Below are 16,565 nucleotides of genomic sequence, written 5' to 3' on the forward strand. Positions count from 1 at the left end.
AAACTACTAATTAATTCTTAATCATACTTTAGGAAGATGATTTGTAATATACTAAAAAGTAAAGAAACTTGCAATTAAAATTTCTTATGAAGATGAGAGGAACCACACTGCTTTGAATTCTCCCTTGCATTCAACTCACCAAAAAGTTTGGCAAAAAGCCAATATCCATAAAAATTAAAATTGCCGAAACGTTAGTTCAATTCTGGGTATATAATTCTTCACAGACAGATACATGTATGTACACATTACATTACATTAAACCCATCAAAGTCAACCCCTTGCCAACCTTAAAGTTCATTAATTTCTACGTATAAATCTCTGATCCTCAGCTCGCTCGAACGTACTCGATCAACCTTAATTCTCTGCTACGTTAAGTACAGTTGCTCCTTCCATTCAATTCCTACCTATTATTCCTTAGCTTCTCTGCAACTCTACGACACGTTGCCGCCACCAGCCACGTATTAGTTTAGCTTAGCTTGCTGAGGAAGAAAAGGCAGTCAGACCGCCCAGGTTAATTCCAACTTTCATTTCTTTCTTCAATTGCTTGTTTCTTTGGTTTCTTTAATTTTGTGTTAATGTATAATATATGTTTGCAAGTGTAAGAAAATGATTATTCCTTTTTGTCTCTTGTTCCCGAGAATACTATTACTATTATAGGCAAAAAATTAAATTATTAACTGGTAGGACGACTTATATTATATGGTTATACAATTGTGTGGATAAAAGTCCTTGTCAAGTACTCAAGTTGGTAAGTATAAGTTGAGGGATTTATCATATATGTAGACTCCCAATCAAAGATGAAGGGGTGTCTGGTAAATAATTGTTAGGTGATTGAGTTAATGAGTTTGACTAGTTGATACTTGATAGTATTAGTTGATTATAGAAAGATGTTTTACTTCATAGTATTAGTTGATTCTAGAAAGATGTTTGATAATTAACTATTAGTTGATAGTTTATTATATAGAATATAACTTTTTCAAAATGCTGATCGAAAAACTGCTTTGAGTAGTTTTTTGAATTTTAATTTCAGTTGGTTGTTTAACTAAGTCAAACAACTAATATTAATGGTCAAAGAAGATAAAATCGGGCTTATAAGCTAACTATGTTACCAAACATGGCCTAATTAAATATGACAGAAGTTTAAAAGGTACCTGGACTAAATCTAATTAAAAAAAAGTAAAGTGTAAAATGCAATATGATTAAATTAAAAAGGATAAGCTAAATTCGAAGATGTTAGCAATGCAGTTTGAGGAGTTTTACCTGGAATAAAGTCAAATTAAATCTACAGAAAAATCTAGATTAGTACTTTCACACGAATAAAAATAGCGGAAGTTATATGCTTTTTTTTTTTTTTTGTCCGCTCTCCTTCAATATCCTTTATTTTTATAATAATAGGTAAAGTTGGGAATATGAACATAGTTTTGAGTTTTGTGGAAGAGACATAAATATATAATGTTGCAAAGTAACAACCATATATGCATATGCATATGCATGCACTTAATGTGTTCAAACAGCTTTGAGTAGTGTCTAAATGTTAATTTATATTTATTCAATTCAATCCTTATTCCTTCCCTGAAGTAATGCTGTGCCGTGGCACCGTATACTATAGTATATTTTCAGCAACCATTCTTCTTTTTTAATAATAATAATAATAATAATAATAATTATTATTATTATTATTATTATTATTATTTAAAAAAAAACTAATAATAATAACAGTACGATTATAATAATAATAATTATTATTATTATTGAAAAATTATTTTAACTTTTTTTCTTTTAAATTTAGGTGATCCTAATTTCAACGGGCTAATAATAATAATAATAATAATTATTATTATTATTATTATTATTATTATTATTTTCAAAGAAGTTCTTTCAATTTCTTCTTTTCTCATTTATTTATTGGTTTTATTTGCGGACTTTTTTTTTTTTTTTAATAAAATGAGAGAGAGTTTTTCCCTTTAATTTATTGAGTACCAAGATTTGCATACTCTTCTATTCATTGACGTTAAAGTATCATGGAGACATGGACAAGATCATCATCATAACAATAACATTAATACTAATTCAATTAAAAAAAAACCTTTTCCCCATTTAATTATTTGCTTTTATTGTTGGATTCTTTTTCAAAATTAGATACAATTTTCTCCTTTAATTTATGTTTACGTCATGGAGACATAGACAAGATCATCATAACAATAACATTAATACTAATTCAATTAAAATAAAATAAAAAAACCTTTTCCCCATTTATTTGCTTTTATTGTTGGATTCTTTTTCAAGATTAGATACAATTTTCTCCTTTAATCTATTTTTACGTCATCTTTTTTCGTAAACGTTAAAGTATTATAGGCTTGATCATAGAATCGTAATAATAATTTTTTTTAAAAATCCTTTTATTTAATTTACTATTTTCTCATTTATTTGCTCTTATTATCAAAGTTTTTAAAAAAATGAGATGAAAATTTCCCATCTAATTTCTTGAATACAAAGATGTACTCTTCTTTCCGTGGGCTTTAAAGTATCATAGTTACTCGTTTTCACTTAATTAAATATAAAATAATTAACAAATTAATTAATAAAGAAGGTGAAGAGAAACAAGAATTTGATGCTATGAACTAAGTAGGAATTGCATGGATCATGGTCAAATAATGTACCTTCAGTACAAAAATAATGTACCTACAGTATAAAAATAATGTACCTTCAGTACAAAAATAATGTACTTTTTATTTTTGGTCCACACAGCTGTGTGGACCATGGTCCATGCAATAATGATTGTAATTACTACTTAGTTCATAGCATCAAATTCTTGTTTCTCTTCACCTTCTTTATTAATTAATTTGTTAATTATTTTATATTTAATTAAGTGAAAACGAGTATATAATAATAATAATAATATTATTATTATTATTATTATTATTATCATTATTATTATTATTATTATTAAAAAAGAAGTGAATAAAATGTGGTCCGTGATAGATTTGGAATGCCAGAAACGCAGTGGCGACAACCTTTTGAGGCAATAAATCCGGCTTTAATTAAATTTGTGCATTGCTTAATTGTTTTTGGTAGAGTAGAGATGTCAAACCCCATGTGACCTTTGCTGCCATCTCTCATTGCTTCTTCTACCATCTCACTTCACTCCTTAATTACAACACATATATATATGTTCATATCCCTATATATATATCTACACATATATGTATTCTCTAATCTCAGCCGCCGCCGTGATATCTCCACCACCAAGCTAACAGAATTCCGAGATCGAACAGAAAAGGAACTTGCAAGCTAGCTAGCTTTCTATGATTGTATGTTTTTGACATGCTTCGTTGGTTTATACTTAGCTTGATTATGCATTTTCAGTAGTTTTATTGATTTGAAGTTTTATGCATGCACTTAATGTGTTCGTCCAAATGTTAATTCATATTCATTTTCTTTTTATTCAATTCATTCCTTATTCCTTCAATTCCCTGAAGTAATGGTGTTAAAGTATCATAGGTATTTAGTTCATAGCATCAAATTCTTATTTCTCTTCCCCCCTTTTTTTTTTTTTGAAAACTATTTCTCTTCCCCTTCTTTATTAATTAATTTGTGACCTTTAATTTGCTTTAATTAAATTTCTACATTGCTTAATTGCTTTTTCCAGTGTAGAGATGTCAAACCCAATGTGACCTTTAATTTGCTGATGGTTTTACAGGTTAGGGGAAATGGGGTTAGGGAGGAGCATAAATAGGAATGGAGATTACTTGGAAGGAATGTTGAGTGATTACATGGGAGGAAGGAAGGGTGGTAATAACAATAAGATAAGATCAACAAAGACTGGATCAACAAAGCTTGTTGCAGTGCTCACTTTCCTGCAATTCACTTTTGCTGTTTATGCAACATTTCTTCTGTACTACATGAGTCCTTCTGTGGATTTAAGGATGAAGCCTGATTTTTCTTGGGCTTCAAGAATGGCACAACAATGGAAGCAATATTTGATCATCCCTCCACATGTAGTGACCAAATACCAAGAATCCAACTCCCTGGTGAAAGGTGAGACATCTCAGCAGATGATGGTGTTTAGCCCTTCTGAGGTTTGTGAGCTCGAAAAGATTGATTTCGAGCAGAAGAAATCGAGTGATGCTGTGATGATCAAGCTGAAGAGGGAGCTTTATCAGCAGGTGTTGGATTTCCAGAAGAGTAGTTTTGGCACTGAGACTCTGTCTGAGCTGATGGCAATGAAGTCTAAGTGGGATTTGCGAAGTCCAAATAAGCCGAAAATCACTGTGATTTTGAACCATTTCAAGAGGAAGACTCTTTGTGCACAATTGGATTCTTTGCTCAACCAGACCCTCCCTTTCCATAATGTTTGGGTGCTGTCATTTGGGAGCCCTAATGAGCTGACCTTGAGACGAATCGTGGAAAGCTACAACGATACGAGAATCAGTTTCATCAGCTCGGGCTATGATTTCAAGTACTATGGCAGGTTCCAAATGGCCTTGCAGACCGAGGCAGATCTTGTGTACATTGTGGACGATGACATGATCCCCGGGAAGAAAATGCTGCAGATTCTAGCACATGTTGCAGGGACGGAGAAGTACCAGAATTCGGTACTGGGAAGCATCGGGAGGATCTTGCCTTTCAGACAGAAGGATTTCAGCTTCCCTAGCTACAGAAAGTTCAGGTCCAAAGAGGCAGGGCTCTATTTGCCTGATCCTGCTTATGACATCTTGGTCGATCGAATTGTCCAGGTCGATTTTCTCTCGAGTTCTTGGTTCCTCTCTGCCGAGCTTGTCAAGACTCTCTTCATTGAAGCACCTTACACTTTCATGACAGGAGAAGACCTGCACTTAAGGTATGACATTTATCTCCAATTTAGTGAACTTTATTAGGTTTGATACTTTAATCATGATCTGACTTATCTTAATTGTCTTGTTTTGTCATAAAATTGCAGCTATCAGCTTCAGAAGTACAGGAATGCTGGCTCATTTGTCCTGCCAGTTGATCCAAATGACAAAGAAACATGGGGTGACAGTGAGCACAGGCTAGCATATGTCTCAGAAACAACTGTGATCTTCAAGGACATTGTTCAGGTCAGGGATGACCAATGGTGGAAGGCGCTTTCCACCGGCTACGTGACCCAATGGGCTGCAATGAATCCCCAGAAGATCGACGCCCTCTTCTACGCTCACTCGGTGGACGAGGTGAAGGCGCTCGCCCCACTGCTCGAGAAGTTCAGGAAAACCGTGGGGAGAAAGGCCTACATTGTTGTTTCTGGGGGCAAGTTCTTGGGCTGTGAGGATGCTGTCATGGCTTTGAACTGGCCGAAATCGGTCTGCAGGGAAAGGAGATTCAAGATCATGGATTTGGGGATTGGGGCTTTGTCTGGGATTTCAAATTCAGAAGTGCCTGTTCTGCAGGCTGTGTATGCCAGCATGAAAGGGCTAATCAAGATTCATAACCCCAGTGTTGTGATCACAGTAGCTGATGCAGACTCTAACATTAAGAAAGCTCTGAAAATGGCTGTGGAGACCAACACAAACAACTCCACACTTGTTCTTCTGCCAAGATCATCTGTGCCAAAAGTTCTGTGGATGGCCGATCTTCGCCCCACTGCATTGCCAAGTAAGAATCCTGCTCTTTCTTTCTATAATGTGGTCCCACTCTAATACAAAATTGAAATATGTATTATGTCTAAATTAAAAGTAAAAATGTATAGAAAATTAAACTATATGTTTATACTTTATAGGGAAATGAGTTAAATAGGCGTATGAACTTTATTAGAAAAGTCAATTGAACACCTAAACTTTTTAAATCTGCAATTAAGAAACTTGTCAGCCCTGTTTAAAAACATAGTTAGCTTATCAGCCAATTTTGTCTTCTTTGACCACTATTAGTTGTTTGACTTGGTTAAACAACTATGATTAATTAGCATTTTTTGTAACAGCTTATTGCTTAAAAACGCTAAAATTTAAAAAGTTGCTCAAAGTAACTTTTTTGATAAGTTTTTCAACAAAGTCATTTTGTATATAATCAGTTATCAATTAACAGTTAATTTACTAAACATCTTTCAACAATCAAATAATGCTATCAACCGGTGATTGGCTTATTCTCTAAAAGTGGCGACTGACAATCGCCTTCTTCACCAAATAAGGCTACTGTCAATCCCCTACATTGTCAATGAATGACATGACCGACGATTGCCTCCTTTGGAGAGAAGGCAATCGTTGGTCGCCTTCTTTAATGACAAAGGCATTCGTCGGTTGGCAGTCGTCGATTTTTGTCGCCAAAGCTAGTCGGGAAATCATTGGAACTCTAATGACTACTATTAAAAGTCACTAACTGGTATATGACATTTTGATGTGGTTAATTATAACTTTTAAAAGTTCAAGATCTAACTGACTTTTTATATAAATTTCATAGAGTGTATCTGACCATTTTCCTTACTTTATCTATTATCCTCTAAACTCTAAACAATCAATGTGTTGTGTGTATTTTCAGATTGGAACAAGATGAGAGTATCCATCAACATTATCACTCAAAACAGGGCAAATTCATTGGCAAGGTTGTTGAGATCTCTGAGCAGTGCATTCTATGTAGGAGATGAAGTTTCCATCACATTCAACATGGACAGCAAGGTGGACGAGGCAACCATCAAGCTGGTGAACTCATTCAACTGGCCTCATGGGCCGAAAACTCTACGAAGACGAATCATCCAGGGTGGGCTAATTCGAGCCGTGAGTGAAAGTTGGTACCCTTCCTCAGACGACGACTTCGGGCTCCTGCTTGAGGATGACATCGAAGTCTCCCCTTACTATTACCTCTGGATTAAGTACGCTCTCTTGGCATACCATTATGATCCCCAAGTCTCACTCCCTGAGCTCTCAACAATCTCTCTTTACACGCCGCGCTTGGTTGAGGTGGTGAAGGAGCGACCCAAGTGGAATGCCACTGAGTTCTTCAAACAGATCCACCCAAACACGCCCTACCTCCACCAACTCCCATGTAGTTGGGGAGCAGTGTTCTTCCCGAAACAATGGAAGGAGTTTTATGTGTACATGAACATGCGATTCACGGAGGATGCTAAGCAGAATCCTGTCCAAATTCCTAAGTCCAGAACCAACGGCTGGCAAGCTTCGTGGAAGAAATTCTTGATCGACATGATGTATCTAAGAGGCTACGTGAGCCTCTACCCAAACTTCCCGAACCAGGCGAGCTTCTCCACCAATCACATGGAGCCTGGGGCGCATATTGCGGCGAAGGACAACATTGTTAAGCACAACAAGGATGATTTTGAGGTGCCATTATTGAAACAGGACTTTAGGGATCTTCTCCCCAACGGGAAAATGCCGCCAGCGTCGAAACTACCGTCGCTCAACCTCTTCAACCAGGCAGTTTCGCTCAAGGGGTTGAAGTCTGCTGGCGCGAAGCTGAAACAGGATGTCCTTAAATGCGACGCTGCAGAGGTTGTTGTTGTTCATCACGACACCGGCTTGCCTTCGCACTGTGCGAGATTCTGAAAATCGTGGTTGTTGGATCTACCTAGAGGTTAATATCATTCTTTTAAGATTTTGGTTCTTTATGTTATATGTTATATTACACCAGGGGTGATTGGAGAAACTGATCCATCACCCCCACCCTTAATGTAATGCGACAAGCCACAACATTCAATATACATAGATTATTTAGTTACATCAGCATAACATATAATGAAAGCTTCGATTTATGGGAAAGTTTGCACCCTTCACCTCACAGTGCACTTTGGGTGAAGTCGTAAAGATGTAATTATTCATAGTGCGTTTTGGGTGAAGCTTAGCAAGCAAATGACCACAAAGAGATAAACTAGCTCAATTTGTCCATAACTAGCTAAGATCTAGAAGAACAATAGGCGGCTCGCATAGCGAGTCAAACTTAAAACCTTGTGATTATCAAGCTAACAACTGACCAACACAATTGGGGTTATATTGCTCCTAATATATATATATAATGAAGCTTTAAAATATTATATCCCAAAAACCAAAGAACTAAAAAAAATAAAAATTCAAGTAATGTGATACCTACACTGTGCTTAAAATCGACTCACTATCTTTTAGGGGTGCTAGAAGCGTTGTAGCATCAATCTCCCATGATAAAATAGATTAATGATACTATAGTTTGAACACTCAAATTATATAGTACCTCCGGCAAACTAGAACAACCGGCTAGAACACAACCTATTTCAGAATGAATGGGCAGAATTTGGGGAAGAAGACAACGTAGGAGTAGAAAAAAATGATTTCTGTAGCTTCAAAAATCTGTCCAACCACAAGGTATATATATAGGGGATGAATTAAATCTTAGCATTAATAAGCACATAACTCAAATTTAATAATCAGATTATAACGTTCAAAATGGTCATACTTATTATCAAAATAATATCAATTGTTACGAAATTAATATACAATTAATTCGTATGATCATTAATAACTTGTTTCAAAATACCTGAGTGGTTGAGAAGTCCGTACATCGGAAATCACCAAAAAGTAAATTGCCCTTTACACTCATACCCGCAAGTGTCAGTGCACACGAGCCAAATCTGGGAATTTATTTACACCACTGCACGCAAGAGAGAGCCTCTAAGCTATCCAACTCAAACTCCCTCTAAAAGGGTATTGTATATATAGTAGTGCAAAGCCACTTCCTTTTCAAATGTGGGACAAAGGCTACTTACAAGTCCTTCTACTTTTATTTTGCAACTCAAATGCGTCTACTTTGAGAATTAATTCATCATTCACTCATTATCTATTTTGAGCGTATAATATATTGATTTTTTCATCTTATTACAAAAAAACCTGAATCTACTTTGACCTGACTCTAATCAGAAATGGACCCCACATATATTTGTACCACAAAATGACCACTTAAAATTACCATTTTATCTAAAAATTCCAAAATAATGTTTACTTGAAATAAATATTAACAATGGAGAATTAAGGATGAAGGTAATTAAAGGGTGTAATACTTACCTCAAGTCGGTAGAAGGAAGTTATGGAGTCATAGAGTCTTCGAAGTAGCGATTAAGTGACTAGTGATGAAGTGCCGAGAGATGTAGTGAGGATGCGACAGATGATGATCGATAAGATAGAATGATACATGTTTTTAATTAGGAAATGAGGTTTTCAATTAAAGGGGTAATCAAATCCATAATTGTGTTTTAAAAAGTTATTAACCAAACAATAACTATGATTTTGATTCTCATTCCTGGTGTATAAACCTATGAACTAAACACACAATTAATTTACCGAACAACTTTCTATAATCAATTAATACTATTGACTTGTCAAAACAACTAATACAAACAACTATCAACTACCAACTAAATCAATCAGTTATCAACTAATAATTGCCAGACACCCCCTAAGAGTTCTTCTCCCAAAAGGTTGAATCCACAACCCTAAGGGCCCCCCACGCCCCGGCCTAACAGAACATGTGGGATGACGTAAATCATGGTAACTTAGTGGCTCAGCCGATATGGGCCAAATGTCTGTGCACACAACATATTTGCCCACTTTGGGCATAATTCCCACACTGCCGCTGTCAAGTTTCGAACATTGGTCTCTTCTCTCAAATGCTACCTATTGAACCACTAAGTTATGCCCGTGCGGGCACCCCCTAAGAGTTCTATTACTACATTCGGAGGGTAATGTCATGAGATATAATAACGAAAAGAGTTAATTCCATTTTTTTTATCCTAGATTTATGTGTCAATTCACTTTTTAATCTCTTTTTTTTTAAACATCCCATTTGATCCTAATATTATTGTGGCATGACCATTTTTAGTTCTTCATCAACAAAATCGTTTAAATTTTGTAAAATACAAAGACATTTAGGTCTTCAATTATGAATTTTTATTTGAAAAATTAAAAATAAGTCAACCACTTTGTATTAAAAAATGTTCGAAATGTCTTTATATTTAACGAAATTTCAACAATTTTGTTGACGGATAACAAAATATGATCATGCCACAATAATACTATGACCAAATGGGAATGCTAAAAACGGACTAAAATTTAACTTTCACCTATAAATCTAAAACAAAAATAGCATTATTATACAAAAATGCAAAATTTATGAATTTGAGACCAAGTGAACAAGATTGAGGATGCGATGGAATCGTATTTAATGAGGGTATCAATACTCCTCGATTGGGGCCCAAGAAAAGGGGATCATTTGCACACTATTTAGACTAATTATGGCAACTTGATTTGTCGTCGCCCAAGTTGAAAATTGAAATCAAGAATCCAAGAATTCAATCTCTCCATTTATAGACTTATAGTGTTTATTAAGAAATAGAAAGCATTAATGGGTATACGGTATACCTATTAGACTACAATTCTACTTTTGAAAAATCTTAGCTGTAGAAAAATGTCTCCAAAAACAACGTGCAATGCCTCGGGGAGCCCCTATTGGCTTTAGGCATTTCTCCACTCATGTAGTCCTTCCCCCCTCCATATAAATATATGGATAAAACTATATGCAAAAAAGACTTTCCTACAAAATTCAATTTTACATTTTCTATTTTTAGTTATGAAAAATTATAAAATTGTTACTATGTAAATATGAATGGTTTAACTACTCGATTTGAACGGTCCATGTAACATGAATAATGATAGGATTTCAACAGAAGTAAAAGAATAAAAAAACAAAACAAAAAACAAAAAACAAAAAACAAAAAAAAACAAAAAACAAAAATTAAATAAAACAAAACAAAAAAAAAACAAAAATTCAAAAAATACAAACAAAACAAAAAACAAAACAAAACAAAACAAAAATGCAAATTAGTTACAATTATAACTTGTATATATATACTATACTATATATACTTATTTTCTTATATATTTAATTTACAAATTTACAAATTCTTTATGACTTTGCTCTCTTAAAAAGAAGAAGAGGAAAAAAAAAAAAAACTCTCCAAGTTGTTGACGACATTAATTGTAAGACATTTCCCAATATGGGCCTTAATAATGTGGTACAAGTGGGCTAGGCCCATTAAACTATAGGTTGGATTGGACATCTAAGTTTAGTCCAATCCATCATATGCCTATATAAGTCTGCATTGATGGGATGCAGGACATACAATCATATAGACACCTATAGACATGGTACTCACACTGCTCAGAAAATACCAGGACACCATCTAGGGTTCTGAGTCAAGTGTGAGACAAAACGAATAACACAGGCAACACAACAAAGCATCAACTATGGCTGGAGATCAACACGATCTACGCTTCCGCTACTACGAGGTTAGGTTATTCGTAAATTCATTATGTATACGTTTAGACAGTATTATTGATCTTACATTTGGTATCAAGAGCTTTTATCAATCTCTACCTGGTTGATTGTTTGCCCTAAAACAATATTAAATTTTCATATATATTAAGTTTTTTGTATTTGATTTTTGGACAGCTAAATATTATTATTATTGTTATTATTTAGCATTAAGCATGGTTGTAATAATTGGATTGCTTAAAAAAAAAAAAAACTGGTTTTTTTTTTTCGTTGTTTCTCACCGAGGATCCTGTTCGCCGGAGTTACTCTTTATTGCCATTGTCAACGACGACAATTTGGGTGGTTATTTGACGACCTCTATTGGCGGTTATGTGGCGAGATTGACGGAGACATATAAGGATGGTTGCCGGTGTGTCCTCCCTCGCCATTCCTACCGGTAGTCAATGGCTTTGGATTTCCTACCGGTGCCTCCGCTGCCTCTCCATCCTCCTTCAGCTGCTGCGTCTCTACGCGGTTCCTCTGGTGGCGGAGGTGTCGCGAACAACAACGAGGGCTAGCTTCAGGCTGTCGCCGGCGTGACGATGTTGCTATGAGGAGAGCCGGCAGAGCAGAGGCAACCTGGATTCCTCGGCTACGTTGCTGCCTCTCCATTCTTTCAGGCGATGTCGCTGCCGGTGGCGAACCTGGTGTGTCGCGGATGAGTACGCGGTCGACGGCGGTTGGCGTTGGCGTTTGGCATCGCGGTTTGGCGGACGGTTTGCGTTACTTTCCCCTCCGATCGCTGGCTACCATGTAGAACGGCGGCTCTGCTTCTTCCCTTCTTCATCGGCGCCAGTTCGTACGCAGAAGTACGCTAATTTCCATTTTTTAAAAAAATTAAATGCAATTATCTTTTATTTACCATATATTTTATTTACCTTATTGATAATTACTTATTAAATATGGTAAATGGTAATTATATTAGATTTAATATTGCCATAGTAATGTTACCTTAATTACATATTAATTTTGGTAATGGTGATTATTTAGTTTATTATTGCCATATTTATATTACCTTAATTAATTTGTATATTATTTTTGCAAATGGTAATTATATAGTAATATGATACATATTAATTTTGGTAAATGGTAATTATTTGGTTTAATATTGCCATATTAATATTACCTTAATTAATATTGTATATTATTTTTGGCAATGGTAAATGTATGGTAATTGCTTGTTTTGAAATATTTAATACCCTTTAATTTTTTTTTTCCTTCATTATGGTATTAAATTCATAATTAAATTATTATTCAATTTTGAACAAATTATTAAGTTTTAATTTGTTTGAATTTTAATTTTAATATTGAATATTCAGTTTAAATTGTATTCAGTGTTACAGTTTAAATATTTAATTGTGGAGTTTGAGTTCGTAATATGCATAATCTGAGCATGCTATATATATGTTTTTCTTTATTGCACTAATTATACTAGTTGATTGTTATATTTAAATCCATAGAAAAGCATGTTCATTAAGATTGAATTTAGAGCCTTTTAGGACTGAATTATATACTTATTATGCATGTTTTAGTGCCTTTTAGGTGAATTTAGTGCCTTTAAGAATAGATTATGCATATTCTTACTTTTTCAGTCAATACTCCACTTCTTTTGGAGGATTTCAAAGCACATAAAGTACATAAAACTTTTCATAGTACTACCCTATTTAAAGCCTTATCCTTAGGTGAATCTACATTCTTATAGATCAACCAAACGATTTTAATTCAAAAAATATGAGAACACATGATTTAGGGAAGTTTCTTGGGGAGGAACACTAGTTTTATGGCCCTGGCTTAAAACGCCTTGCTGGTTGAAACTGCCATAGTGCCTTCAGCCATATTGCTACTAGTCCCCTTGCGACGCTACTCTGTCTAAGGAGTTGGTTTTTAATGGAGCCTTAGCACCAACCAACTTTCCTGGGAGTATACCTAAGGATTGTCTATCATGTTTTGGTTTAATTTGTTTGATTAGGCTTTAAATACCCTTGCCATTGTGATTATGTTCAGTTTTGGTCAATTAAAGAGTAGCTACAGCATCTTTAATTTACTTAAATTACATATTAAGGATTAATCACATAAAGTTTAGGCAAGAAACCTTGTAGTTAACTCTGCATTATATAACGAAATTTAGCCCACAGGCAATTTTGTTATATATTTAAAGGGTTAATTAGGATAAAATACTAAGCTATGATCATATTTTGCCCAATGCGAATATGCATCAGCATATAGCTTAGTAGTTTTGTCATTAAGGGTGGATAAACCTTACCCAAACCGTACCCATTCCGTTTCCACCATTCAGTTTTGGTAATATTATGTACTTCAGTTACTCTCTCTCTCTCTATTATGTGTCTTAAAAATCCTCACCAAGCCTTAAGTTAACCGCTTATTTGGACTAGTCACATATGGTATCTTTACAAATATGGAAACATTAAGAAGGTGTCTTACCATAATTTGGTTGCCATTGTTAAATATTAATGGTGGTTATAATGTTGATTATTACCATCAAATATGTTAATTAATGAAACCTGATGGATCTCAGCGCTGCACTATGCTTACTTCCCAGGGTCCCGTGACTGTCGAAAGTCAAGCACGCTTAACCACAGAGTTCTTTGGCTATCTGGTTGCCATATCCTACTTAAAACCAATTGGTGATAGGTAGGTGGACATTAACCATTTAACCACATCCCTCCATGGTAAGCCACAGCGCCACGTCTCGAATCGAGCAGGGGCTGAACTCGACCAACCCCGCCGACGCCCAACAATCCCCCTCCCAACACTTGCATCAACCTTTGATCACCAAGCCCAGCTATGCAGCATGCCTGACTCGGTCCGCCTGACCTATGCCCACATCCCACCTGGAACTGGACTCGGCTTTCGCCTCGCCATCAATTCGAACCCGTGACCTACTCTGATACCAATTGATGGATCTCAGCGCTGCACTATGCTTTCAAGCACGCTTAACCACAGAGTTCTTTGGCTATCTGGTTGCCATATCCTACTTAAAACCAATTGGTGATAGGTAGGTGGACATTAACCATTTAACCACATCCCTCCATGGTAAGCCACAGCGCCACGTCTCGAATCGAGTAGGGGCTGAACTCGGCCAACCCTGCCGACGCCCAACAAAACCATTAATATTAATATGGTATTCAGTTATAAATCCTGAATTGTTTCCAATTAAGTTTATGTGACAGTGTTCCAGTTAAGAAAATATTTTGGTCATTATTATATTCTTGGCATTTTTCGGACTTTAAATTTTATTAAGTTTCAAAATTATATCCGAGAATGTTTCTACAGTTAGTGGTTTTAACTATTGTTTTTTTTTATATTTAGTCTCCTATTTAATGTGATAATAATATTATGGCTATTGCTTTTTTATTATTTGTAATTTGCCATTAATGATAATAATATTATTAATTGGGTTATGGAGAATCAATTCAGTAATTTTGGAAAAACATATTTACTAAGGCAACTGGCTATTGCCACTAATCGCATAATTCTTATAAAATACTAAGCTATGATCATATTTTGCCCAATGCGAATATGCATCAGCATATAGCTTAGTAGTTTTGTCATTAAGGGTGGATAAACCTTACCCAAACCGTACCCATTCCGTTTCCACCATTCAGTTTTGGTAATATTATGTACTTCAGTTACTCTCTCTCTCTCTATTATGTGTCTTAAAAATCCTCACCAAGCCTTAAGTTAACCGCTTATTTGGACTAGTCACATATGGTATCTTTACAAATATGGAAACATTAAGAAGGTGTCTTACCATAATTTGGTTGCCATTGTTAAATATTAATGGTGGTTATAATGTTGATTATTACCATCAAATATTTTAATTAATGAAACCGTTAATGTTAATATGGTATTCAGTTATAAATACTGAATTGTTTGCAATTAAGTTTATGTGACAATGTTCTAGTAAAGAAAATATTTTGGTCATTATTATATTCTTGACATTTTTAGGACTTTAAATTTTATTAAGTTTCAAAATTATATCCGAGAATGTTTCTACGGTTAGTGGTTTTAGCTTTTGTTTTTCCATATTTAGTCTCCTATTTAATGTGATAATATTATTATGGCTATTGCTTTTTGGATTATTTGTAATTTGCCATTAATGATAATAATATTATTAATTGGGTTATGGAGAATCAATTTAGTAATTTTGGAAAAACGTATTTGCTAAGGCAACTGGCAATTGCCACTAATTGCATAATTCTTTAAGTTCTTTGAATTATGATTTTAGTACGTTAGGCCCATAATTGATTAAGTATGAATAATTATTTAGTGTAAAATTCACACTTTGTAGTTGGTTCATATTTTTCAGTTAGTTTTATACATTCAATCACATTAAGTGCATAATATTAAGTTTAATTATGCAATTTTAGTTTGTGAGAGTTTAATTTACAAATGACAATATATACTTTTGGTTAGGTATTGTTGAAATTTGTAAATTCGGTCTATTTCTCATAAATTTGATTTTTATATTAAACCATTTTTTTCATGGGCTTAAAGTTTAAAATTTCAAAGTATATATCCATTATGTCATTATTAAAAATGTTGGGTCTCTTTGATTTGGACTCATATTAGCATTTGGATATTAATTCTATATTTTGAAAGCTCATATTAAAAATTGTTTTAAGTTATGCAATTTGTTTGGAATATATGAGTTTAATGCCTACTTTTATGCATATTAATTTGTCCAACGCATAATATTTTGTTATGCAAAATATTTTTTTTTTATTATGCCTTTAGCAATGCATAAATTTAGGATGGANCATGTTTTGGTTTAATTTGTTTGATTAGGCTTTAAATACCCTTGCCATTGTGATTATGTTCAGTTTTGGTCAATTAAAGAGTAGCTACAGCATCTTTAATTTACTTAAATTACATATTAAGGATTAATCACATAAAGTTTAGGCAAGAAACCTTGTAGTTAACTCTGCATTATATAACGAAATTTAGCCCACAGGCAATTTTGTTATATATTTAAAGGGTTAATTAGGATAAAATACTAAGCTATGATCATATTTTGCCCAATGCGAATATGCATCAGCATATAGCTTAGTAGTTTTGTCATTAAGGGTGGATAAACCTTACCCAAACCGTACCCATTCCGTTTCCACCATTCAGTTTTGGTAATATTATGTACTTCAGTTACTCTCTCTCTCTCTATTATGTGTCTTAAAAATCCTCACCAAGCCTTAAGTTAACCGCTTATTTGGACTAGTCACATATGGTATCTTTACAAATATGGAAACATTAAG

At 34.4% G+C, this 16,565-nt stretch overlaps 1 protein-coding gene across 2 annotated transcripts; it reads left to right on the forward strand.

Moving 5' to 3' along the window:
- Positions 1-293: 293 nt before the first annotated feature.
- LOC116003655 lies at positions 294-7,718 on the forward strand. 2 transcript variants are annotated; one of them, XM_031243557.1, is made up of 4 exons: positions 294-510; positions 3,701-4,840; positions 4,940-5,610; positions 6,487-7,718. In XM_031243557.1, the coding sequence occupies exons 2-4, from the start codon at positions 3,711-3,713 to the stop codon at positions 7,503-7,505; spliced, it is 2,820 nt and encodes a 939-aa protein (XP_031099417.1). In that variant the 5' UTR covers positions 294-510; positions 3,701-3,710; the 3' UTR covers positions 7,506-7,718. The 2 variants fall into 2 exon arrangements, with proteins under 2 accessions (XP_031099417.1, XP_031099418.1); XM_031243558.1 differs by lacking the exon at positions 294-510 and adding an exon at positions 3,082-3,311.
- Positions 7,719-16,565: the final 8,847 nt, after the last annotated feature.

The sequence above is a fragment of the Ipomoea triloba genome, chromosome 14, assembly GCF_003576645.1.
Source record: "Ipomoea triloba cultivar NCNSP0323 chromosome 14, ASM357664v1".
Taxonomy (NCBI): domain Eukaryota; kingdom Viridiplantae; phylum Streptophyta; class Magnoliopsida; order Solanales; family Convolvulaceae; genus Ipomoea; species Ipomoea triloba.